The 26,555-nt window shown below is 42.3% G+C and overlaps 1 protein-coding gene across 1 annotated transcript; it reads left to right on the top strand.

Annotated features, from left to right (window-relative positions):
* On the top strand, positions 1-26,323 carry LOC132820126 (G-protein coupled receptor 83-like). The gene is made up of 4 exons (XM_060832059.1): positions 1-387; positions 3,759-3,884; positions 17,450-17,583; positions 25,705-26,323. The coding sequence occupies exons 1-4, from the start codon at positions 1-3 to the stop codon at positions 26,321-26,323; spliced, it is 1,266 nt and encodes a 421-aa protein (XP_060688042.1).
* The last annotated feature ends 232 nt before the right edge of the window (positions 26,324-26,555 follow it).

Below are 26,555 nucleotides of genomic sequence, written 5' to 3'. Positions count from 1 at the left end.
ATGAGCCGCTATCTCTGGCTGCCTTTGCCCTATGTCACCAACTCCTTCCGAAAGAGCCAGGAGGAAGCCAATGCCAGCGGTTTTCTGTCGGCGCTGTACGATCTCTCCAACGGCTCCTCCCTGTTCAACTGGGGCAACCTGACCATCGAGGACTGGGGAATCTTCAGCAACCAGTCCAAGTATGAAGCCGAGTCCCAGAACCCGACCGTCAAAGCGCTGCTCATCGTCGCTTATTCGGTCATCATCGTTATCTCGCTCTTCGGGAATGTCCTGGTTTGCCAGGTGGTGGTCAAAAACAAGAGGATGCACTCTGCGACCAGCCTATTCGTGGTCAATCTAGCTGTGGCCGATATCATGATCACCCTCCTCAACACCCCCTTCACTTTGGTAAGACCTGCCTGTTGTCATTGCACCAGACCTGAAAGTGCCAGGATTATTAGCAACAAGACTACATTGATGAAGAAGTACCTGGAACTCCCCTCTTATTGTGCTGAGGTGGGGGGGGGGGGGGGGGGGGGTGTAGGAACCAGCTGAGGTATAGGTCAGGCGTAGGTCTTTCAAGCTGCCCTATGTTTAATGATGGTATTTTTTAACATGCCAATTAATCTTGATTCAAAATATAGAAAATTGGTGTTGAATTTTTTTTTAATCATGAAATAGAGCATCTCAAAAGTAGTCTTTACAAGTAACATTGCTCATAACTGATCCGCCTTCTCAAGGGCAGCTCGGGATGGACAGTGCATATTGCTCACTTAAAGTGTCTTGGCAATGGGGTATTGGTTTTACAAAATACAATTCAGATTTGTTTTCATTGGTAATGACTCACTCTGTGCATTTGAGACATATTTGCGAATTCTTATGGATATTTTGTGAGATGTTAATGCCACAGCTCTGGTACCAACAATTATGAAATTTGAAGATAAATATTCTGAATCTGGAGACATTTAACAGTCTTGTTGTCTTGGGGGTTGTTCAGTGGTGCCCAAGTTTGTAGGAGAAACTCAGCTCAAAGGGAGCTTGGATTAGAGATAAAGCTGGGGGTAACCCTCCTAACCTGCAATCCTCTTCCTGACCTCTCCGCCCCCACCCCACTCCGGCCTATCGCCCTCACCTTGACCTCCTTCCACCTATCACATCTCCATCGCCCCTCCCCCAAGTCCCTCCTCCCTACCTTTTATCTTAGCCTGCTTGGCACACTCTCCCCATTCCTGATGAAGGGCTTATGCCCGAAACGTCGAACTTCCTATTCCTTGGATGCTGCCTAACCTGCTGTGCTTTAACCAGCAACACATTTTCAGCTCAGTTAGAGATAAAGCTACAGAACTGATTCTCAGAAACCAATAATCTTAGAATTGAATCTCCACTTGGACTATTGAGTTCACCTTGTTGGGTGCAAGTATCTTTATCAGTGTACATCAGTGTAACTCAGACATCTCTGATTTAAAATCTACATCTAGAAGGTACCCAGGATTTTGGAAACAAAATATTCGCAAATGTTTTTGGTTTGTAATGGTTTTATAATGTTATGCTCTTAATGGACATTATGGTACTGCCTCAGTTTCATTTCATCTATACTGAGAACTCCAATCAAATTTCTATGAGTTAATCTCATCTGTGTTATACCTTCTGTAAAGCGTGGCAGTAAAAAGTGACTTTATTATCCATGAGAATATGCACATTACAATCTGAGAGTTTGGGTTACCAGTGACTCAGGGATTTAGCCCTGAAAGGCTTGCATCTTCCTGCAGACTAGAATTTGATAATTTTAAGGATTGCATCACTGCTGACAACTCTCCAGTCTCTTTGATATTCCTTAGCATTCTCAAATAGGCATGTCTTGCATCTGATAGCCTTTAACATTGCATAAATTGAGACTGAAGAAATCTTCCATTTTCAATTAAATTAACTAATGGCTCTGGCATTGACGATTAACTCAAAAGTGTCTTTCAAAACCATGTCCCCATTGGTCATGATATGGATGGGACTAGTTTTGGCTGTTCAATTGGATGCAGATCTCTAATTTTTTTTTCATTCCTGGGACATGGGCATCGCTGGCTAGGCAGTATTTATTGTCCATCCTTATTTGCCCTTGAGAAGGTGGATCAGTCATCAGCAATGTTACTTGTAAGGACTATATTTCAAGAGATGCTCCGTTTCATGATAAAAAAAAATTGACAGCAATTTTGTCAACTATGCATGAGATTGAAGAATGTTACTTGTTGACTTCAGATGGGTAACTTTGGTTTCTGTTTAAAATTGTGTTGTATATTAAATGTGTCTACCTGACTTTTTATTTTCATTATTTCAGTCGACTGATTTGATGTGTCTGCCCACACAGAAGTATGAATGTTGTGGTACACATCCAGAATTGTTTTGGATTAATTAGCCTGCTGCACATTACTTAATGTTGATTGTTGTAACCCTTTCCTTGTCCTGAGGTCTATTGATCCTGTAAGGAAGTGTTTCCTTCATTTTTCCCACTGGGTGTGACTCCACTTCAAAGCGTAAACTGTTGTGACTCATTGGTGAGCTGTGGGAGAGAGAGAAGGGTGCTAGCTAGAGCAAAGGGCAACCAGCTATTACAGCCTGGCTGTTTGCACCACCAGCGTGTGACCCCACTTGTGTTCCTGACCTCTAAACTGGGAAGCACTTGAAAACAAAACCAAAGACTTCTTCAATAGCATCGATAATAGCTGTACAATTGAGTATGGTTGTGAGTCATACAGATCACAAAGATCTGAGTTTTAATCCTTGGCTTTTACTGCTATTTATATTGCACATATTTGCCATTATGTTCTGAGCACAGATAAAGGGATATCAGGCTGGATTCATGCACATCTCCATCTCTGTAAAAATAACACTGAACTTCCAGTCAGCTGTCACTTTAACGCACCACCCTGCTCCTATGCTAACATTTCTGTCTCAGGCCAGCAGCAGTGGTCCAGTGAAGAACAACCAAGATGGAGGAACAAAACCTGACCTTATGTCTCAGTACTGTATAGCCTTCAGGGCTCAACATGAAGTTTAACAAATTTAGAGTGCCCCCTCTGTGTTCCCCCCACTCCTATTCCCCCCCCCCCCATACCACCCTCACCACCCAACCATACCCCTGGTGCTATATCTTTCCAGTGCAGCCAACCAACCAATTCACATTTCCCATTCTCACTTATTCAGCATTTATTGTGTCTCCAGGTTACAGTCTCTAATCCCATTGCCTGCTTCCTATATTTTCTTTCTCATTCTCTGAGCACTGTCTCTATTGATTCATCTGACTCTTTCCTTCCTCCCTAACCACACCAACTGCCATCAGCATAAATGCTACCATTTCTTAACTGATTTCAGATCTGATGAGAGTTACTGGGCTTGAAACATCAACGTTGTTTTTCTCTCCATAGATCTGTCAAATCTACTGAGTTTCTTCAGCATTTTGTTATTTATTTCCACGGATTACTCAGCACTTCCTTTACAAGTGCAGGTGGATATTGAATGAAGACAGAATATAGCTCAGATTTGTTTGAATGCACTGCTGACATTCATATATTAAACTAAGTATAGTACCAGTAGCTTTCTGATTTCAATAGATTGGAACCATACCACTTGTCAGTGTCTTCAAGTCAAAGGCAGATGAACTTGTGTTGAAGGTAACTTGGAGAATTGTTCAACTGCGTTAAATTTTATTTCTTCTTGGTAATGAAAGATAACTTACCCGTAAAAATTGAATAGAGACTGCAGTATGATAATTGATCTTTCTCTTGCAGGTTCGGTTTGTAAATAGCAACTGGGTATTTGGGAAGTTGATGTGTCACGTCAGTCGGTTTGCACAGTACTGTTCTGTGCATGTGTCAGTACTGACCCTCACTGCTATTGCTTTGGACCGACATCAGGTACGGAATAAATATTAAAGGGCAAGATTAATGCGCTGCATATTTCTATTATTGAATAGAAATCCAGGGAACCTGCTTATGATGGTAAAGGATTCAAAGGGGATAGGAGTTTACAAATTGGGAAATTTAAAGTGCTGAAAATTTCTTTTCTAATAACAGCAATCTTATCTTTGATTCAAAGTAGGCATCATGATTACTTACTTCCTATCCTATTTTCTCTTCCTTGTTGAAGGTTTCAGATTTGTAGTGTGTACACACTGTTTTCTCTTCCTGTCATCTTGATGTAATTCTGCCTCATTCCCCCTCTTACCCAGTATGATCATTTTTCTGAAAACCACCTTTGGCAGTGAATTCTGCCACGTGATTTGATTAGAAGGTCGTGACAGTCAATGACAATCTTTTCTCACCAATGAGTACTGTTACGACTCATTTGGGAAAGTGAATTGATTCTCAAGCCTCATGATCCTGGTGTTAACGCAGAAGGTAATGATTTAATCAAAGTATGCTAAGTCCCCACATTACCTATCTGAAGGAATCTGGTTAACAGAAAACAAGGAGCAGGTTCCTGTACTTAGTACAATCTATTGATTATATTAACAAGTTCAAGCTGCAGGTAAACAAAACTATGAACGTATGCCTCAACTACTGTGAACTCTAACCCACTTTTAAACCCCTACACACACAAATAGATAAATAAAAAATACTTTAATGGGAGGGGAAACTAGGGAAATGCATTTCAACAGTATGACTCTTCAGGGTAAAATTAGATGTTATTTTTGTTTTTGAAGATTTTGTGATCTTTGATCTCTTTTCTCCAGATTTTTCTCACTTTTCAGGATTCACAGAGTGATTGGAACATTGATAACAAAGTGTCTTAGTCACTGGTGAAAGGCAACATTTGCTGCAGCTGGTGGGAGAATATAACTAGTTTGCTTCAGGCGCTTTTAATGCAGGGGTACAGAACCTGCTCTCCCAACATGCAGAGGTTTCTCATCCTCGATGTAAACATTCAAGGTGTTTATCTGACCAGAGTCAATCACAGAGCTGTTGTAAAGCTGCACATTTGCACAAACGAATCAGTAACCTGTTGCTGGCTGAATCTTACACTGCAATCACACATTCCTCCTCTTTAAATGCAATACGATTTTATTTCCTCTGCCACCATGCTCAAACAAAGCAGCACTGCAAACAAAGTTCACAGTAAGTTCCAGGAACTTGTTTTCAAAAGGGTATAAATTCCTCTGCAGTCCTTGATTTTAAAACACCCTTTTCCCATTTTCCTTGACTATCAAAAAGAAACATAAAACAGCGCCATCTTTATAGCACAATCCCAATTGGTATGAATCACCAGGCAGGTTCAAAACTAACATTGATTATCTCATATAAATATAGAAAATGCTGGAAATGCTTGAAAGGTCAGGCAGCATCTCTGAAGAAAAAGAATTACCATTTCAAGTCTGTGATGTTTCTTCAGAAGTTTTACTAGCTAGCTTGCCACAGGCAAAGGATGAAACATTTGGATCAATTTGTTCTGCCTTTAGTATTTTCCACGAGAGGAAAGATGTCTTCGATGTAACTAAAAACAAATAAATCTGTGCTGATCTGGTGCAGTTCTGTTCAGAAAATAATCATATTAGATGAATCCCTTCATGGTAAAATTGACTTCAGTTACTTGATAAAATTGAAGACCAAAACTCAAACCACTGCTTGTACAACATAGATTACATTGTAACCTGTTGAATTTATTGTGTCTGTGTCCTCTGCAGACCTGGATCTTTGTTGACAGCAACAATTATTTTACTTGATTTCAAAAGTCAGAAGTGGGGGAAATTCTTCTCTTTCACAGGTACAATGCTAGGAGTGTGCAATTCCTTCTAAACGAGAACAGTAATTCAAACGTTATGGTTATTGACTTAAAGCAAACTTGTAGCAGTGTAAGAGCGAAGGAAGCCTTCGACTGAAACCCACTAAAACTGTGGTTGCCAAAAGTAATCTTTATATATTGGAAAGAATTCATAATAAATTCTTGATGTTTAGAAAAATGCAACCACTGGATCATAATTCTGTAATGTAAAAAATGTATGAAAGGCAATATTGTTAGAAATGCATAAATCAGAGTGCAGTATATGGACTGGAACTTACAAGGAGGAAGGTATTTTGATTTACGCCCTTTAAGCAGCACTAAGACCCATTATGCAGGACATCACCAAGTTTAATGAAAGCAATGGACAAAAATTTAAGATAATTACAATTTAAGAGAAGTCATACTTGGTTTTTAAACCCTATAGATTGTTCCTAACCTCCAACAATGAGATACAAGGAGTTACAATATTTTGGGATCATGAAATGGACATTTGGGGTAGGATACAGTATATGTCTTGACTGCAGCATGGTGGTAGAGAAAGAAAATGAAGTGGTGTATTTGAAATGTGGGAGGAACCAGATGGTAGAGTTCAAATGAGCAATGTCAAAATAATGAGGAGAGAAAACAGGAGTGGAGCAAATCTGTTTTGTTCCGTTTGTTCTGACGTAAATAATGGTGTTTGGAAGCAACACAGATGTGGAAATAATATTCATATTTTGCATTGACATGGACTTCATAGAAAGCTGAGAGATGTGGAAACATTTGACAGTCTTTATCAATAATTCAAATGCAATGAGGGAATTGTATAACTGTGAACACAATTCATGTCACATTATAGTTTACATTATCCAATTATGTTTACGGCCGTACTTTTAGCTTAGTACAGTGCAGCATTCTTTTCCTCTTTTTAGTTTATCTTTTCATGAGCTTTTGCTTTCGTCAAGGTCAAAGATCAGAAAGGTGGGTAGGTGAAATACTTCTACACAATTGGCCAATAAATGGATCCTGTGAGTGTATCCCTTTCTTAAGGCATTTTATCGACATAACTGCCACATCTTCATTCTCTGCATAAGCTCTTCTTGTCGCTTTTCTGAATGGGAGGCAAATAGTTTTAGGATAAAGGACAGCAGATTTAAAACAGAGACAAGCAGAAACTGCATCCATCAAAGGGTGGTGAATTTGGTTGCCATGTAGTTGCTGGGATATTGGGTAATTTTAAGGAGGTGTTAGACAGATGCTTAATTAGTCATGGGTTGAAAGGTTATGGAGAACAGGCAGGAGAGTAGAGTTGAGGCCAGGATGAGATCAGCCATGATCATACTAAATACTTCTGCTATTTGTTCTTATGAATGTAAATGGCTGAGAGTTGACAGCTTAACATAGCTTAGATTACAAATCATATTTTCTCAGAACTGAGCTGTGATTAACCAAGATCAAGAAGGGAGACTTGGAGTCAGTAACCTAGATTTAATTCACCTTATCAGCATGCTAGTGAGTAAGCATGGGGTGGCTTAATACAACGTGATTCACTTTCTCAGGGGAGATGCCAGTGAGGTTTTCAACTTGGCGTTGCTTTCCCATTTGTGGTTAGTGTGGTAATGAGTGTGCTTCATGATGGCCAGTCAATCATGGCCTGTTCGGAGGTGGACCACAAACAGACTTGATGATGTGGGAGATTGATGGTTTGATCCTATCGAGCATCTTTTTAACAATTCAGAGATTTGTCCTTTGCTGGCTGATCTAGCATTTTTATCCATCCCTTGAGAAGATAGTGGTGAGCTGCTGTAGTCTATTTGGTGTCGTCCGATCCACAATGCTGCTTGAAGGGGGTTCTCAGAAATTTGACACAGCAATTCAAGGAACAGCGGCATATTTTAACTCAGGATGGTGAGTGGTTTGGAGGGGAACTTGCAGAAGGTGGGGTTCCCGAGTAGCTGTTGTCCTTGTCCTTCTAGACAGAAGTGGTCATGGGTTAGGAAGGTGCTGAAAACTATCTTGTTGATTTTCTGCAGTGCATCCAGTAGATGGTATGCTCTGTTGATACTGAGCGTTGTGTTGATGGTAGTGGGAGTGAATGCTTGTGTCTGAGCTGCCAATAAAACAGAATGCTTTGTCCTTGATGGTGTCAGGCGTTTGAATGTTGTTGGAGCTGCACTCATCCAAGCAAGTGAAGAGTATTCCATCAGACCCTTGACTTGTGCCTTGTAAATGGTGGATAGGCTTTGGTGAATCAGGAGTTGAGTTACTCATTACACTATTCCTAGCCGCTGACCTTCTCTTATAGCCTATATTGGTGAGTCCAGTCCAGTTCAGTTTCTGCTCAATAGTAAGCCCCCAAGATGCTGATAGTAGGATTTCAGTATTGATAACACCATTGCATGTCAAAGGGCAGTGATTAATTTCTATCTTTTTGGATATGGTCATTGCTTGGTATTTGTGTGGCATGACCATTATTTGACACTTGTTGCCCAAGCCTGATATTGCCCAGGTGGACATGGACTGTTTCAGTATCTGAGGAACTGTGAATGGTGCTAAATATTGTGGAATCATTGGCGAACAACCTCCACCTCTGACCTTATAATGGATTGAATGTCATTGAAGCAGCTGATGTTTGGACCTCAGACATTAGCCTGAGGAACTCTTAAACTGTTGTACTGGAGCTGAGATGACTGACCTCCAACCACAACTATCTTCCTGTTTTACCAGGTTTGACTCCAACTAGTGGAAAGATTTTCCTTTGATTCCCCTTGATTCCAGTTTTGCCAGGGCTGCTTGATGCCTCACTTTGTCAAATGTGACCTTGATGTTAAGGACAGTTATCTTCACTTTATCTCTGGAATTTAGCTCGTGGTCCATCATTGGTCCAAAGGTTGAATGAGGTTATGTGGATGAAGGGTCGAGGAGATTGGTTGACATGAAGTGTGTGGGGATGTTTCACAGAATAAAAACAATGGAGTGCTGGCCAAGGCAAGCATCTGGTGAGCTACAGCCTTCTTGTACCTGCTCTGTTTTACCTGTTGGATTTTGTAGTTCTTTTGGCAGTGGAATGGGGGGGGTGAGAATTGACATGTAAATAGGTTGATTTGCCAGTGAGGGGAAAATTACCTCTTAGCTCTCCACCTGAGCAATTTACCATCCCAGCAAACTGGCAGCTCCGAGATGGCGTTGGGAAAAATTGAGTTTTATTGTAAGTTTTTTTTTGGCCTACAAATACTGCTTTCGCTTTGCCTGCTGTATAGGTTATAAACTTGCACCTACCACCAGCTGTTCAGAGATTCTCCAAACATAAATTGCCTTTCAAAATAAAATCCTTACATTTTATTGAGGCTGAACTTATCCTCATTTTGTAAGCTGTTTTGCAGTTTTACTGCATCAATTCAGTGATTAAAATTGTTTTACACAGAAGCAGAGCCTGATTACATCTTCGCTGATGCCCGCCCACATACATTTCCAGTAAAAGCTAATTAGCATTTGTCCATTCTGATACTCAGCCACAATAAAAACTGGATTGGTGAAATCCTCAGGATGGATTGCTGTGCTGATGGAGGGTCACTGCTTGGATGGTTATTATTATTCTGTCTCCACAGATGTTGCTTGATACAGAAACCTTTTGGGCCTGCGCAGCACTCAATACTATTATAACTGATCCTCTGTCTGAATGCTATATTATCAGCTTCTCTCCAAATTCCATAATGCCTTTAATACCTAAAAATATTATCAATCTCTTCCTCGAATGTACTCATCAGTCTCCATAGCCTTTTGTGGCATCAACTTCCACTGGTTGACCACCCTGAATGTAAAAATGTTTCTTCGTCTCAGTCCTAATCCTGGCACTGTGTGACTGCAGTCTCGACTGTGTAACCAGGAGAAGCATACTCTTGCATCTACTCTCTGTAGTCCTCTTAGTGTTTTACACATTTCAATCATATGCCATCTCATCCTTCTAAAGCCTAGTGACCTGCTAAATATTTCCAGTATTTTCTTTTCTTATGGAATGCAGTGATAAGGTAAATTATCTTCTGTCCTTAGCGAGAGTGAGTGTCATCATCTTATTTTTGCTGCTTCACACTCAAAGTGCCATGACTCACTAGCTCAGCCACTGCACATGCTCATCATGATCTCCAATTCTCCCTATTCCTTTTACTAGCTGTAGTTGTTATATTTCCCTAGCATCCATGATATGTGTGTGCAGGTATGAGACACAATAAAAGACAACAGGTTTACAAATCTTTACTTATATTCCAGGAAGAAAGGAAACACCTGAGTAACCAGTGACAAGCAGTGCCCTTCTCATCAAAGGGCACTGCTGCGTGATCAAAAACGTGAAGGGGAGGGCGAGGATTACATCACGATAGAGTTGGAGGGGGAAATAAAGCAATCCACTCACTGTAGCACTCACCTCTCCCTGAATAGCTCAAGGGTGTTGGTGGACACCACGTGCTCCTTCTCCAGAGACACCTTGACACGGACATAGCTGTGGAAGAGGGGCAGGCAATCGGCCATAACAACCCCCTCCATGGCCTGCTGCCTGGACCTGTTTTTAGTCAGTTTGGCCAGGCCCAGGAGCAGACACACGAGGAGGTCCTCTGACCTACCCTACCAATTCTCTCTCTTACGTGCAGCCTGCCCACTCATTGGCTCTCTGCCACCTCATCCTGATAGGATCAGCCAGGATCCTACTAAGTGGCAGAGCAGGCTGGTCTTTCTGTCCAAATAAAAGCAAAACACTGCAGAAGCTGGAAATCTGTAATAAAATAAAGGTTGTTCTGTTATAACGTGTGTTTAATACGTGTGGATTCACTGTAACGCGATTGATGGATTGGGAATGATATTTCCACAGTGTGACCTTTTAAAACATGTGTTGGCTATAATGCAATTATAGTGCCAACATTTTAAGCAGTATTTCTAAAGCGCGATTTTTCCATAATGCAGGGTTGCACAAGAATAGTTGTAGAGAAACTGACTGGAACACTTTTTCCCCTCTCTTCACTCACTGGTTTCTACGCACCACCTGTTGTCCTCCTGTATCCCTACCAGCTGCTGTTCCATCCACCATCTTCATATTCAGTCTCGCTATTGGTCACACTGCAGGAAATTATTGCCCCCTGACCTCCCATCCTGGAATCTGATGAGCCCCCTTGACTGAGTGTGACAGTGCAAACAGATTGACTGTAGGGTGGTGTAGTGGACAACGAAGAAGGTTGCCTCAGAGTGATTGATTCCTGATGAAGGGCTTATGCCCGAAACGTCAAATTTCCTATTCCTTGGATGCTGCCTAACCTGCTGTGCTTTAACCAGCAACACATGTTCAACTGCCTCAGAGTGCAACGGGACCTTGACCAGATGGGCCAATGGGCCAAGAATGGCAGTTGGAGTTTAATCTAGAGACTGTAAAGTGCTACATTTTGATAGGGCAAATCAGACAGGACTTACACGACGGCTGGAGGAGGAGCGCCTCATCTTCCACCTGGGAACCTTCCAACCACAAGGAATGAACTCAGATTTCTCCAGTTTCCTCATTTCCCCTCCCCCCACCTTGTCTCAGTCGGTTCCCTCAACTCAGCACCGCCCTCCTAACCTGCAATCTTCTTCCTGACCTCTCCGCCCCCACCCCACTCCGGCCTATCACCCTCACCTTGACCTCCTTCCACCTATCCCACCTCCATCGCCCCTCCCCCAAGTCCCTCCTCCCTACCTTTTATCTTAGCCTGCTTGGCTACTCTCTCTCATTCCTGATGAAGGGCTTATGCTCGAAACGTCGAATTCTCTATTCCTGAGATGCTGCCTGGCCTGCTGTGCTTTGACCAGCAACACATTTTCAGCTGTGATCTCCAGCATCTGCAGACCTCATTTTTTACTTATACACATATACTCAGGATAAAAGCAATTCACACCAGGCTTTAAGCATTAACAGGAGATGGCTCTATTTATTGTAACACATTTTGTCAGAGATAAAAAGAAGATTCCAAATCACTCCAATGCATCTTAAATTATCCCCCTCTAACACAGCAAAATACCTACATTTACAATTAAGGCAGACAAAAGTTAGATAGTTTGATACAACTATTATTGCGGAATAAAAAAATAGACAGGGACAATAAAATTGTGAGGATTGAAAGTCCATATTTCAATGGTAAGGTCCGGGGTGGGGGGGAGGTGTTGTTGAACAAAGAGATCTTGGAGTGCAGGTTCATTGGTCCTTGAAAATAGAGTCACAGGTAGATAGGATAGTGAAGAGGCCGTTTGGTATGATTGCCTTTATTGGTCAGTGCATTTGAGTATGGGAATTGGGAGGTCATGTTGCAGCTGTACAGGTGTGAGACCTGTTTTGGAATTCTGCATACAATTCAGGTCTCCCTATTATAGGAAGGATGTTGTTATAAACCTGAAAGATTTACGAGGATGATGCCAGGGTTGGAGGACTTGAGCAATAGAGAGAGGCTGAATAGACTGGGCTATTTTCCCTGGAGCATTGGTTGATGAGAGATGACCTTATAGAGTTTTATAAAATCATGAGAGACATAATTAGAATGAATAGCCAAGGTATTTTCCACAGTGTAGGGAAATCCAAAACTGGCCAGTTTGTTTGAAGGTGAAAGGGGGAAGATTTAAATGGGACCGAAGGGGCATATTTTCATGCAGAGGGTGGTGCGTGTATGGAATGAGCTGCCAGAGAAAGTGGTGAAGGCTGAAACAATTACTGCATTTGGATGGGTATATGAACAGGAAGGGTTTTGAAGGATACAGAGCTGAAAATGTGTTGCTGGAAAAGCGCAGCAGGTCAGGCAGCATCCAAAGAGCAGGGGAATCGACATTTCGGGCATAAGCCCTTCTTCAGGAACGAGGAAAGTGTGTCCAGCAGGCTAAGATAAAAGGTAGGGAGGAGGGACTTGGGGGAGGGGCGTTGGAAATGTATATCCTTTTGAAGGATATAGGCCAAATGCTGGCAAATGAGACTAGATTAATTTAGGATATCAGGTCAGCATAGACGAGTTGAACTGAAAGTCTACATAGGTGATGTACGTCTATGAACGCTATGCCTTCAATAAGGACTGATCCCCTTTAACTTTCTCTTATGGCTGAAGCACATGCACTGTGTTTGCCATATAAACTGCCGGCACGTGCCCCACACTGTGACATTTATGTAGCACATTTCTGTGCAGCAACATGCCAACTCCATTGATTGTTCAGTGCCTCATACTGTGACAAGCTTCCACCTCTACCTATAGGTTAAAAGGCAATGAAAGCCACACATGCTGGCAGCCTCCAGCAGTAAGTGCAAAGTGAATGAATGCTAAGAAGGGGAACTAAAAAGCCATAAGATGCATTATGTGTGCCCATGCCTGAAATTCAGGCGTCTTCCTGCAGTCCAAAGCAATGTGACAGTTACAGGCAAGTTAGAGATGATTTGTTGCAAGTTAATTGGGAAGAGTGCATCAATAATTGTGCCCCACTATTTCACAAACTGTCACTAAAGGTATAAAACACAATTTAGGCTACAAAGATGACCAAATTGCCTGACTGATTGCTCTCAGGATAAAAGCAATTCGCACCGGGCTTTAAGCATTAACAGGAGATGGCTCTATTTATTGTAACACGTTTTGTCAGAGATAAAAAGAAGATTCCAAATCACTCCAATGCATTTAAAATTATACCTCTCTAACACAGCAAAATGCCTACATTTACAATTAAGGCAGACAAAAGTCAGGTAGTTTGATACAAATATTATTGCGCAATAAAAGAATAGACAGGGACAATAAAATTCTGAGGAATGAAAGTCCATATTTCAATGGTTAAATTGTCTCAAGTCCTTTTGATTTCAGGATTGATGACAAGAGTGTAATGTGCAAAAGTGAAGGTTGTTTTTCACTTCAATATTTGATTAGAGGAAATTCAGAAATTCTTTTCCCAATGTCAAAGTTCCATTTTTCTTATCATTTCACTGTGTTTACCCACATTTCTCACAATTGACCTCTAAACTCAAGGAAGTGGATATTCCACCCATGGATCTGGTTAAAGGTTTTGATTTGATCAAAGGGCTGAATTTTCTGGAATAGATCAGGACTCCGACTTTGTGAATATATCAGGCTCATCAGCTCATGCCCTGGAACAACCATCTGATCGGCAGCCTCCTGATTTCTTATTTTATTCATTCACCAAGGATGAGTGCTGCTAATTAGGCCAGTATTTATTATCCATCCCTAATTGCCCACAGGGCTGTAGGTTTTGAGTCACATGTAGGCCAGACCAGGCGTTTACAGCAGTCTTCTTCCCCAGAGGACATGACTGAACCAGACAACAGATTCATCGTCATCATGAGACACTTAACTCCAGACTGTTATTGAATTCAAATTCCAAAATGGTGGGATTTGAACCCAGGTCCTCAGAACATTACCTGGGTCTCTAGATTAACAGCAAAAGTACAACTCAACCATTGTCTCCCCATTGGCCACCTCCAAGCTTGCCACACTATTAAGAATGGCAGATAGGGTCAGGATGTGGGAAACAGGAAATAGGAGCAGGTCGTGGCCATTTGGCCCTTCAAGCCTGCTCCACCATTCAACGTGATCAGAACTGAACACCCAGCTCAGTACTCTGTTCCTGCTATACCATACCCTTTGATCTCTTTAGCCCGAAGAACTGTATCTATTTCCTTTTTGGAAACATCTAGTGCTTTGGCTTCAACTGCATTTGGTGGCAGAAAATTCCACAGGCTCCCCATTCTCTGCATGAGCAAATACTCCTTATCGTAGTAATGCAATCAGAAGGGCATGCAGCACATGTTGACCGAGAGACATTAGATTAGATTAGATTAGATTACTTACAGTGTGGAAACAGGCCCTTCAGCCCAACAAGCCCACACCGACCTGCCAAAGCGCAACCCACCCATACCCCTACATTTACCCCTTACCGAATACTACGGACAATTTAGCATGGCCAATTCACCTGACCCGCACATCTTCGGACTGTAGGAGGAAACCGGAGCACCCGGAGGAAACCCACGCAGACACGGGGAGAACGTGCAAACTCCACACAGTCAGTCGCCTGAGTTGGGAATTGAACCCGGGTCTCAGGCGCTGTGAGACAGCAGTGCTGACCACTGCGCCACCGTGCCACCCACTACCACCGTGCCGCCCACTGCCACCGTACCGCCCACTGCTGCAGTACAGTGGCAGTCTCAAAATGGTTAACATGGAGATTCCCTCAGACACCTTCTGTAAATTTGAAAGTGAAGCAGCCTGGAGTGGCTTGGGGCTATCAGTTTGGAAAGGGTGCCTTCTCCACAGGATTACCTTGGGCCATTGGCTGTGGCTTTACATTATGGCAGCTCCATCATTTGGAGCTTAGATCCTTTGAATCTAATGACCCACTGAAAGACAACTACCTTTGAGGAGCTTCCAACCTCCACAGTCTGTCAATCTCTTCAGGAAAAAGATGAATCTAAATTGTCTGTCTGCCTATTTGAAACAAGCCATTTAACAAAGAGCAAGGAACAGTACAACGCAGGAACCAGCCCTGCAGCCAAGCAAGTCTGCACTGACACCTTACACCTTTCTAAACTAAAAACATTTTGCCTCTGTGCGGGTCTGTATCCCTGTATTCCATTAATTTCATGCATCATTGTTATTGTATCTGCTTGCACCACCTCCTCTGGCAGTGGATTCCAGGCACTTACCACCTTCTGTGTAAAAAACCCTGCCTCTCAGATTTCCTTTTAAACTTCGCCTCTTCTACCTGAAATCTATGTCCCCTAGTACAGTACAACCTCAATTCTCTGAACATCAATTATCCAAATTGCGGATTATTCGACCAAGATCTCAAGGTCCTGTAAAAATGGCAATAGGCAACTCAGCACTCAGTTACCAGTTAAACTGTATTATGGCGTGCATTGCCAGATAACTAAGAAATGTTTGGATAACCAGCACTTATAAATTACCATGTGTTTACAATCAGATCGATTATCAAATGATCAGTTATCCGAACAGGCTTGACTGTAATCGACATTTCTATCCCTAGGAAAAAAACTCTGAATAACCATTCTAACCATCCCTATCATAATTTTGTAAACTTTCTTCAGGTCATCCTCAGTTTCTGACATTCAAGTGATTTCAAGCCAAGTTTGTCCAATGTCTCCTCATCGTTAATATCCTCTAAACCAGGGAACGTCCTGGTAAATTGTTTCTCCAAAGCCTCCATATCTTTCTGGTTTAACTTTGCTGCCACCTTGGGTAATTCCCAGGGAGTTGGGATGGCACCAGCAAACTATCTTAATGGGATTTTCTCTTCCTACTTTTCTGACCACCTGCCCTCCCAACATCACTGTACCCCTCCCTCCAATTCCAAATGCATGGGACCAGAAGGAAATCAGCTCTATAAACCTCTCTTTTTTGGCTGTAACTGCTACCAGATCTGCTGGTTTACTGTGTTTTTTTTTGCACATGCCATCACTGATCAGGCTCAGTATAAATATTATTTTAAGTGGGGACTGAATAGCTTTGTACAGCTTAGTTAGATCATTGGCTCTAAGCAACACTCTTTTATGTTTGAAACAATTGTGATCTCTATTGAAGTGCTTGACCACATTCCATGACGTGGTCTACCAGTAAATCTGAACAAATCCAGCAACATCTACATATTGGAAAAGTGAACAAACACATATCATGAAAAGTACAATTTTTAATTTCTTCTGCTTCTGCAATAAAAGGTCTAACTGGATCTCTCCATTGTTGCTATGGACAAAAACAATTATTTTCTCCTCCAGAGTTTTATCTCCTCTGTAAGAACTACTGAATTAACTTCTTACATTTTGCTTTCTTGCAGTGATTTCATGATTACTTCCTACTCAACAGATATTTGGGAGTCTTTTATAACTGGGTTCTGAGCCTGCCATCCCTCAATGTTTCTATATTCATGCATGTGAATCTTGACTAATGCCTATTGTCTGTGAGGTTCTATCTGGCCAAGTTGTCTGATGCTTTGATTACTTACAGTGCAGAAACAGGCTCTTCGGCCCAACAAGTCTACACCGACCCTCCAAAGAGCAACCCACCCAGACCCATTCCCCTACATTTACCCCTTCACCCAACATAACAGGCAATTTAGCATGGCCAATTCACCTGACCTGCACATCTTTGGACTGTGGAAGGAAACCAGAGCACCCGGAGGAAACCCACGCAGACACGGGGAGAATGTGCAAACTCCACACAGACGGTTGCCTGAGGCAGGAATTGAACCCGGGTCTCTGGCACTGTTAGGCAGCAGTGCTAACTACTGTGCCACCGTACTGCCCATAAATGCCGATCGTTTCCCACTGGTAGGATCCCACTAGTAGTTGGCACCTTTGGAACTGTGACCCAGAATGATGTCTTTAACAATACCAGAAGTCACACGACACCAAGTTGCCGTCCATCAGATTTATTTGAAATCACAAGCTTTCGGAGTGTTACTCTTTCACCTGATGAAGGAGCAGCGGTCCAAATGCTTGTGATTTCAAAAATACCTGTTGGATTATAACCTGGTGTCGTATGACTTTTGACCTTGTCCACCCCAGTCTAACACCAGCACCTCCACATCATCCTTAACAATAAGAGAGAAAATTGTAGGCAGAGAAAGTACTTTCACTCAAACTGGAAGCTATGCACACAGGGATTTGGGACAAATGTTGGAATGTTCTGACTCTCCTCTGCATTGATTTGCACAGGTTATTATGCACCCATTGAAACCCAGGATGTCGACAGTTAAAGGAGTCATCTGTATCATTGTCATTTGGATCATGGCAACCTGCTTCTCCCTTCCACACGCGATCTACCAGAAGCTGTTCAGAGTCGAATACAGGTGAGCCAGAGAGTGAAATCAGCCAGGAAATATTTACTGCTTTTAGTTTATTCCATTTCACATAGACACACATAACTCTGGGTCAAGTTTTTTTTATATGATGAAGTGAAACTGTCGGACTTTGCAATCATTCGCCTGTGAAGCTGATTATAACTTTCAGCACCGAAACATGCGAAGAATCTACTGCCAGCAATTGCCTTCTCCTCCACTGGGTGTGTTGTCACAGAGACTGGAGATTACAGATTTAGGAATCACTGAACTGACAAGAACATCCCATTTTAGTTGTAATACTACAATGCCAAGCCTTAAATGTAAGAAGGGCAACCCACCCAGACCCATTCCCCTACATTTACCCCTTGACCTAACATAACAGGCAATTCAGCATGGCCAATTCACCTAACCTGCACATCTTTGGACTGTGGAAGGAAACCGGAGCACCCGGAGGAAACCCGTGCAGACACGGGGAGAATGTCTAGAGAAGCTACATCTCTAATACATTTCTGTTGAGTTTTTAATTATGTATGACATTATAATTGGTACTGAATAATTTTCCTAGATTTGGAAAATTAATCTTTTATTTATGTAGTGACAAAGTTTTCCATTATGATAAACCTTGCATAGCCCTTCAATGTAATTATTTTTTCTAAATTTGTTAATGATACATCAAATTCTAATCTGTATAATGCAATTTGTTTATTTTATTCTGTGTAAAATGTATTTAATTATGAAGCTAATTAGAATATCTCACTTTCTCATTTGCTGTCTGTGAGAATTCTTCATTGTGTTTGACTACTCAATTTTAGAGATATCATTGTTCCTCAGCACCTGGTATTCACCATGACTTTGTGCCAGAATTAAACTGGTGTTGAGAAACCAGAATGCTACATCACAGAGATCACTTTGTGATCAATTCACTGTCCACAAAATCTGGGCCGTGATCAACCTTGTTTTCATTATTGTTTATTTTCAAACAATGAATAGTGATAACCAGACCAAGGAAGTTGGTCTATATGACATAAATGAATGAGCACCACACCACTTAGATAAGCTTTGTTTTGTGTAGGGATTTAAATTTCAACATCTGCTGAATTTAGCTCCTTATTTTCCTGAGCCACCTGTAAATATTAGATTTGATTTATTGTAGTCACATGTACATAAATACAGTGTAGAGCTTTGTTTTGCAAGCAGTACAGGCAAATCATAGCAAACAAGGACATACAATCACAGGGTGCTTAGACAGAGCAAGGCATACAAGGTTATGGCTGCAGAGGGGTGCACAAAGCAAGATCAACATTATTTGAAGTTAGAGAGGTCCATTTCTGTTGCTGTACTTGATGAGAAAGGAAACTATGCAGACAAGAGGTCAAAGCTTTGATTGCCAGGGTTGTATCGTACATTTGTTTGAATAAGATTTAGTTGCAAGAGTTTTTTTTTATATGGGCTTCCCCCGTGAGACCCATTGAGTTCTCTCTTCGCATCCTCCAAACAGGCCACATTAATTATCTACACCGCCCCTGTCGTGTCTGTCATGTCCGCTTCCAGCCCCAGCTTGTCACGTGTAATTCCCAAACAACTCAGCACACAGCAGAAATCCCAGAATTCATCAGCACCCCCTTCCACCATCTTCAAAGGCCCATTGTGCACCTGGATAAGCATGGTGAAAATGAAACTGCCCTTCAAGGCTCCTAATACGCTTTCTCCAATACGGCAGAATTGACTCAAGTTTAGAGAGACAGCCTTCAGGCAGGAGGTCCTGGTAGAGGATGTCAAGCACAGACTTGGATATCAGTCAGGTAGCTTGGGCACAGTTAGTCACTTGTGGTGGTCAAGGATAGGTGCTTTCAACCTATGGGCTGAGGAATTATACATTGAGTCATAGAGCATGAAATCAGACCCTTCGGTCCAACGCTGACCATGTTCCCAAACATAAGTACAGAACAACTGCAGTTATCCAAACATCAATTATCCAAATTTCAGATTAGCTGAAAAAACATCTCAAAGTCCCTGCTATTGCCATCACCACGGGGACCATGTTCCTGCTATTGCCATCACCACGGAAAGCTGTTCCTGCTATTGCCGTCACCACGGGAAAGCTGTTCCTGCTACTGCCGTCACCACGGTAACCCTGTTCCTGCTATTACCGTCACCATGAGAACACTGTCCCTGCTACTGCAGCCACCACGGGAACACTGTTCCTGCTATAGCTGTCACTGCTATTGCCATCACCATGGAACCCTGTTCCTGCTACTGCTGTCACCACAGGAACGCTGTCCCTTCCACTGCTGCCACTACGGGAACCCTGAATGTTATCCGATCAAAATGCTCCCCGCCCATTTCATTCTGATAATCAAGGTTGTTCTGTAATCCCACCTGCCTGTCTTTGGCCCATATCCCTCTCAATCTTTCCTATTCGTATACTTAGCCAAATGTCTTTCAAATTTTGTAACTGGACCTGCATCCACCTCTTCCTCTGGTAGTTCATCTCACACACTAACTGCTGTCCATAAGAAAAAGTTGTCCCTCATTTCCTTTCTCCTCTCACCATAAAAATATGCACTCTAGTTTTGAACTCCCCCACCTCAGGGAAAAGAGCCTTGCTCTTCACGTTATCTATGTCCCTCAGGATTTTATAAACTTTTATAACAGGCTGCTGATCTTTCATCTTGACTCTCTCTGCCCCACTGTGAGCTCTTTTGTCCAAGGATAAGAGAAAAGATTGAGTGGGATGAACCCAGCTGCAATAGCTATTGCTGATCACTATCTGTTGAGTGAGTGAGTAGGCAGTGCAGAGGCCATTTAGGGTTAGAAGAGATAGGGTTTGTAGAGGTTGACAGCTGGTGAAATAAAATACTCTCTGTAATTGTGAGGATAGATCACCAGCCTGAGAGGATGTGAGTGCAATAGCAAGAGAGTGAGTATGAAAAGAAGATGTTGGCACTTAACCCAGGCCGTACAGTGAAGATCACTGAAAGCTTACTTCATATCTCCAGATGGCTGAGACTGCTGGCACCCTCGGACTGGGCTCGCTTTGCATTTTCTGTCAGTCCTGGAGCAAGAGGACATCCGTTTCTCTGCACCACCTCATCCAGCAGGGTCCTCAGCCCCCTGTCTGCATAGTGGCACACCGGTTTCCCCATATCTGCCACACTGAGGGCACATATTATATGGTGTTCCTCAGGGGTCAGTGCTGGGGCATTGTTGTTTGTAATATACATAAATGATCTGAAAGAGGGCACTGTTGGTATGATCAGCAAGTTTGCAGATGACACAAAGATTGGTGGAGTAGCAAAAAGTATAAGGGACTGTCAAAGAATACAAGAGAATATAGATAGACTGGAGTGTTGGGCGGAGAAGTGGCAGATGGAGTTCCATCCAGGCAAATGTGAGGTGATGCATTTTGGAAAGTCTAATTCTAGACTGAATTATACAGTAAACGGAAGAGCCTTGGGAAAAGTTGATGAGCAGAGAGATCTGAGAGTGCAGGTCCATTGTACCCTGAAGATTGCTCCATAGATTGGTCAAGAAAGCATATAGTATGCTTGCCTTCATTTGATGGGGTATTGAGTATAAGAGCTGGCAGGTCATGTTAAAATTGTACACGACATTGGTTTGGCCACATTTAGAATACGGTGTGCAATTCTGGTCGCCACATTATCAAAAGGATGTGGATGCTTTGGAGAGGGTGCAGAGAAGGTTTACAAGGATGTTGCCTGGTATGGAAGGTGTTAGCTATGGAGAGAGGCTGAGTAGGTTAGGATTGTTTTCATTAGAAAAAAGGAGATTGAGGGGAGACCTGATTGAGGTCTACAAAATCATGAAGGGTATAAAATGAGGTCTGCAGATCCTGGAGATCACAGCTGAAAATGTGTTGCTGGTTAAAGCACAGCAGGTTAGGCAGCATCCAAGGAATAGGAAATTCGACGTTTCGGGAATAATCTTCCGCCTCATCTTCCGCCTGGGAACCCTCCAACCACAAGGAATGAACTCAGATTTCTCCAGTTTCCTCATTTCCCCTCCTCCCACCTTGTCCCAGTCGGTTCCCTCAACTCAGCACTGCCCTCCTAACCTGCAATCTTCTTCCTGACCTCTCCGCCCCCACCCCACTCCGGCCTATCACCCTCACCTTGACCTCCTTCCACCTATCACATCTCCATCGCCCCTCTCCCAAGTCCCTCCTCCCTACCTTTTATCTTAGCCTGCTTGGCACACTCTCCTCATTCCTCATGAAGGGTATAGACAGGGTAGATAGAGATAAGCTTTTTCCTAGGATGAAGGATTCAGTAATGAGAGGTCACACTTTCAAGGTGAGAAGTGAAAAGTTTAAGGGGGACACACGCGGCAAGTACTTTACACAGAGGGTGGTAGATGCCTGGAAAGCATTGCCAGCAGAGGTAGTAGAGGCAAGCATGGTAGATTCATTTGAGGTGCGTCTGGACAGATGCATGAGTAGGTGGGGAGCAGAGAGATACAGATGCTTAGGAATTAGGCGACAGGTTTAGACAGTAAATTAGGATCGGCTCAGGCTTGGAGGGTCAAAGGTGCTGTTCCTGGGCTGTAAATTTTCTTTGTTCTTTGGGGTACAGGGAGTAACACAATTCAGCTGGCATCTAACGACAGGAGGTCCATGAGGGCATGGTATATTGATAAAAAGACAAGTTTGTTATAATAATGTGAGAAAACAGTAGGCCTCATGGAGAGAAGCACTAGTTAACTCGATAGAATTGACAGTTAACCAAAAACAGACATAAGAATTTTCTCAATATGTTAAGTAAAGGTCCAAGACAGCAGTAAGTCCCTTATTCATCCAACAAAGGCGTATTTTAGTACAAAGGTCACAGTGCCAGATTTAAGAGGATTTTGGGCATTTTGTAATTCAGAAAGTATACTACAGCAGGTGAAAGGTCACAAGAATTGACATGAGCTCACTGTTCGAGAGGAAAGGTTTCAACAGTAGGAAGAGCTCCCACACCTTCAAATGGTGGTGGTGAAGGAATGATTAATGGAAGTAAGGTTAAGAAGGCAGCAAAAGAGGATGCCCCATCCGTTGAGTTGTCCAGGCACAATGGATGAGTTGACCAGGACAGTCACACTACCTCTACCATCCATTAATTACCTATCATGTTGGTTATGTTAATTGAAGGCACAAATATGATGGTATTAGAAAGCATGATATAGAGCTAACTTATACCACTACTTAACATATCTTTGCAGTGTAAATAAGTAGCTGAAACTGTGTTGCTGGTTAAAGCACAGCAGGTTAGGCAGCATCCAAGGAATAGGAAATTCCACAGTAGGTTAGGCAGCATCCAAGGAATAGGAAATTCCACAGCAGGTTAATGTAACAACTTTAGCATGCATAAGGAATATCTGGACTCATGAGGGTATATTTTTCCCCTCATACGGTGGCTCAGTGGTTAGCATTGCTGCCTCACAGCACCAGGGACCCAGGTTTGATTCCATCCTCCACTGTGTGGAGTTTGCACATTTTCCCTGTTTCTATGTGGGTTTTCTTTGGGTGCTCCGGTTTCCTCCCACAATCCAAAGATGTGCAGGTTAGGTGTATTGGCCATGCTAAATTGTCCATAGTGTTCAGATGTGTAGGATAGGTACATTAGTCAGGAATACATGTAGGGGAATGCGTCTCAGTGGGTTACTCTTTGGAGGGTCATTGTGGACTTGTTGGGCCGAATGGCCTGTTTCCACACTATAGGGATTCTATGAAACACATCATTGCGTACATTTCCTGAATTAAGGCTCAGCCATAGTTGCCTAAAGAAAGAATGTTGTTAATGCTTGCCTGCACTTGAAAGCTGATCACTATGTTATAGATGCAGGCATCCATCCAAAAGCATATGGAGAGTATGCCAATTCCTTTGTCCATGTATTTTCTGTTCAGTCAAACAAAATTGCCACAGAAGTAAGACCAGACGCAATTGAAGTATAATTTTTATAATCTCATATATACGCAGAAAGAGCATGCTAAGCTTCAGTGCATTACCAATCTTTGGGAATCACAAAGGAGAAAATTGAGAGCTGTAGGAAATAGGAAGAGAGTATCAAAAACAAGTTGTTAAGATTTGGGACACCATCCAGCACAGTGGGTTGTTGATATTTCTCACATGATCCAAGTTTATCATCATAATAAATTAAAGCAAAAAAAAAATGTTGCAATTGACAGGTTAGATTTGGCAATATCTATGGAGTGAGAAGCAGAGAGGCCAGATACTGCCAGATCTACTGAGTACTTTTTTCAGCATTTTCTGATTTTATTTCAGAAGTGTGAAATGCTACCTTCTGGTAGAAAGAACATAGAGGAACAAAACACAATAAATGGTACTGTGCTAAAGGTTGTGCTGGAGCAGGTACAGCGATCAGTTATAACAGCATACAGAATCTTTTATTGTCAAAGAGAGGACAGGAGCAATGGTTTACTGCTGAATTTGTATAAACTGCTAGTCAGACATCAGCTGGAGTATCGTGTACAGAACAGGGTGCTGCACTTGTGAACAAATTGGACAGAAAAGGTTTACAAGAATGGTTCCAGAAATAGTTAAATAAGAGAGAATCTGATGTTCTTTCCTTTGTTGGTGAGGCCCATGTCCAAATCCCATTTGCTTCTGAGGTGTGCAATAACATCTCTGTTTAACAGACTAATTAGAAAATATCTAGGGCCCCTGATTGTCAAAATTAAGTCAATTGCTGCCTTATTGTCAAGGGCAGTCAGTCTTAGCTCAATGCTTGAACCCAACTCTAGCGTCCATATTTGGACCAAAGCTGTAATGAGGCTGGAACTGAGTGGAATGTAAACTGAGTATCAGTGAGCATTGCTTTGTAAGTGTGGCCTGATAGCACTGTCTGTGAAAACTTCTGTAACTTTGACATTTGAGAGACGACCAATGGGTCAGTAAATGGCCAGATTGGCTTTGATCTGCTTTTTGTGCATCGAACAAACCTGGATAATGTTCCACATTGCCAGATGGATGCCAATGTAATAGCCATATTGGTAACATTCCTGGAAAGCAAACACATGCAGACAAATGATTTGGAGAACAGAGAACAGAGCTGGTGTTGGCTAAATACCCTCTTTATTGTTATTGTGATCTAGGCTCACACATAAACAAAACTAACTGGATGATGGCATCTAGTTCCCCAGAACTTGAACACCAACAAATAATTCATATCTTCTGATAACAGAGGAGAGGACAGAATTGAAAACAGATGTTAAAGTTCTTGATGAACCGCACTGAAAATATTTTATATCGTGCCTTTCACAACTTTTGGGCATCTCAAAGCCCTGCACAGTCAATTTTTTTCCCTCTTGAGGTATTTCAATATTGCAGAAAACATGCAGGCAAGTTAAACACAGGCACAATGTCACAAACAGCGATGAAATTAATTATCGGATTATCTATTTTAGATGTCAGCTGAGGGGTAAATGTTTGGCAAAAGTTTGGGAAAACTGCAGTGCTGTTCTTCAAATTGTATCACGACGACAGCCTCTACCTAATATTCCACCCAAAAAAAAGTGTGGCCCCATCAGTCGAGGATATGTTTTCAAGTCTCTGCACTGGGTGCTGAGCAAGAGGTCAGAGTGTTGTCACTGTGCCGAGGCTGACACATGACACTAGTTGGCACTAATTGAACAATGGAAAAAGATGCTGGAGATCAGAGTCAAAAAGTGTGGCACTGGAAAAGCACAGCCAGTCAGGCATCATCCGAGGCGACTCGATGTTTGGAATATAAGCTCTTCATCAGGAATGTTCAAAACGTCGCCTCTCCTGCTCCTTAGACGTTATCTGATCGTCTGTGTTTATCCAACGACACATATTTTGACATTACTCAATATTATTCAATTAATCAGTGAGTTGCTAATTAATCAAAACTTAGAATTAAAGCTAAAAGCATAGTTGACAGCCCAGGCTCTCATTTCCGTTCAGTGGCATCCTTATGTGATCATGTGATTAGAGATTCAAAGTCACATTAATGTGAGCATTCATTGTGGACAGAAATTTATTTGCAATCATTGGATTCAATCACTGTAGATCACATGATATCGCCCACGTTGTGCTACTGCCTGCTTTGTTATCGTGAAGGAAATCACTCATCTTTTTTATGTTCCAGGAAAGAAAAAGTGCGAAGTTTATGTCTCCACAATTTCCCGCAGCCAGCTGATCTGTACTGGAAGTACATGGACTTGTCGACTTTCATTCTCCTGTATGTTTTGCCGCTTCTGATTATAACTGTAGCCTACACAACTGTGGCAAAGAAGCTCTGGCTGCGGAATGCCATTGGAGACATCACTGTAGAGCAGTATTTTGCCCACAGACGCAAGAAGATAATGACCCTGAAGATGCTGATGCTCGTGGTGGTAGTATTTGCCGTCTGTTGGTTTCCTCTGAACTGTTATGTTGTACTCATCTCCAGCAAGGCCATCAACACCAACAATGCCATATATTTTGCTTTCCATTGGTTCGCCATGAGCAGTACTTGCTACAATCCCTTCATCTATTGCTGGCTTAATGCAAATTTCCGAGGTGAACTTAAATCCTTGCTGGACATGTGCAAAAGGCAAAGGGTGACCCACTCACAACCCCTTCCTTGTGTATCTCCTCCCTACAGGCAGGCATGGATTGAAGACAGAAGCCAAAAGAGAAACAATCAAGCTCAAAACTTGAGGTTCAACAACAACTCAGCAAGGACTGATATTTCCATTGTCGAACCTATTGTGACTGTAAGCTAATCTGGAAAGGCAGGGCATTTTAAAAGCTAATGTCAATAACTAGAGCATGTGGAGGGTCTTCCAACCTTTAAAACATCATTCTTCCGATATAAGCATCTCTGGCCAAGCTGGCATTTAGTAGCCATCACTTGTTTTCCCTGAGTAAGTGTTGATGGCCAGAACTGTAGTGGTTAGATACAACCACATGGTAATATCAAAGACCTGACCCGTTACAAAGCAGGAACTTACCATC

This window comes from Hemiscyllium ocellatum, chromosome 11 (assembly GCF_020745735.1).
Source record: "Hemiscyllium ocellatum isolate sHemOce1 chromosome 11, sHemOce1.pat.X.cur, whole genome shotgun sequence".
In the NCBI taxonomy this organism is placed as follows: Eukaryota; Metazoa; Chordata; class Chondrichthyes; order Orectolobiformes; family Hemiscylliidae; genus Hemiscyllium; species Hemiscyllium ocellatum.
The sequence above is the reverse complement of the archived record's forward strand: the minus strand, read 5'-3'. Positions and strand labels throughout refer to the sequence as shown.

Bases quoted from the DNA above. Each gene is read 5' to 3' on its own strand.
- LOC132820126 (XM_060832059.1), top strand. From the start codon at position 1: ATGAGCCGCTATCTCTGGCTGCCTTTGCCCTATGTCACCAACTCCTTC. The intron at 388-3,758 runs GTAAGACCTGCC...TTTCTCTTGCAG, and splicing joins TCAACACCCCCTTCACTTTG to GTTCGGTTTGTAAATAGCAA. The intron at 17,584-25,704 runs GTGAGCCAGAGA...TTTATGTTCCAG, and splicing joins CTGTTCAGAGTCGAATACAG to GAAAGAAAAAGTGCGAAGTT.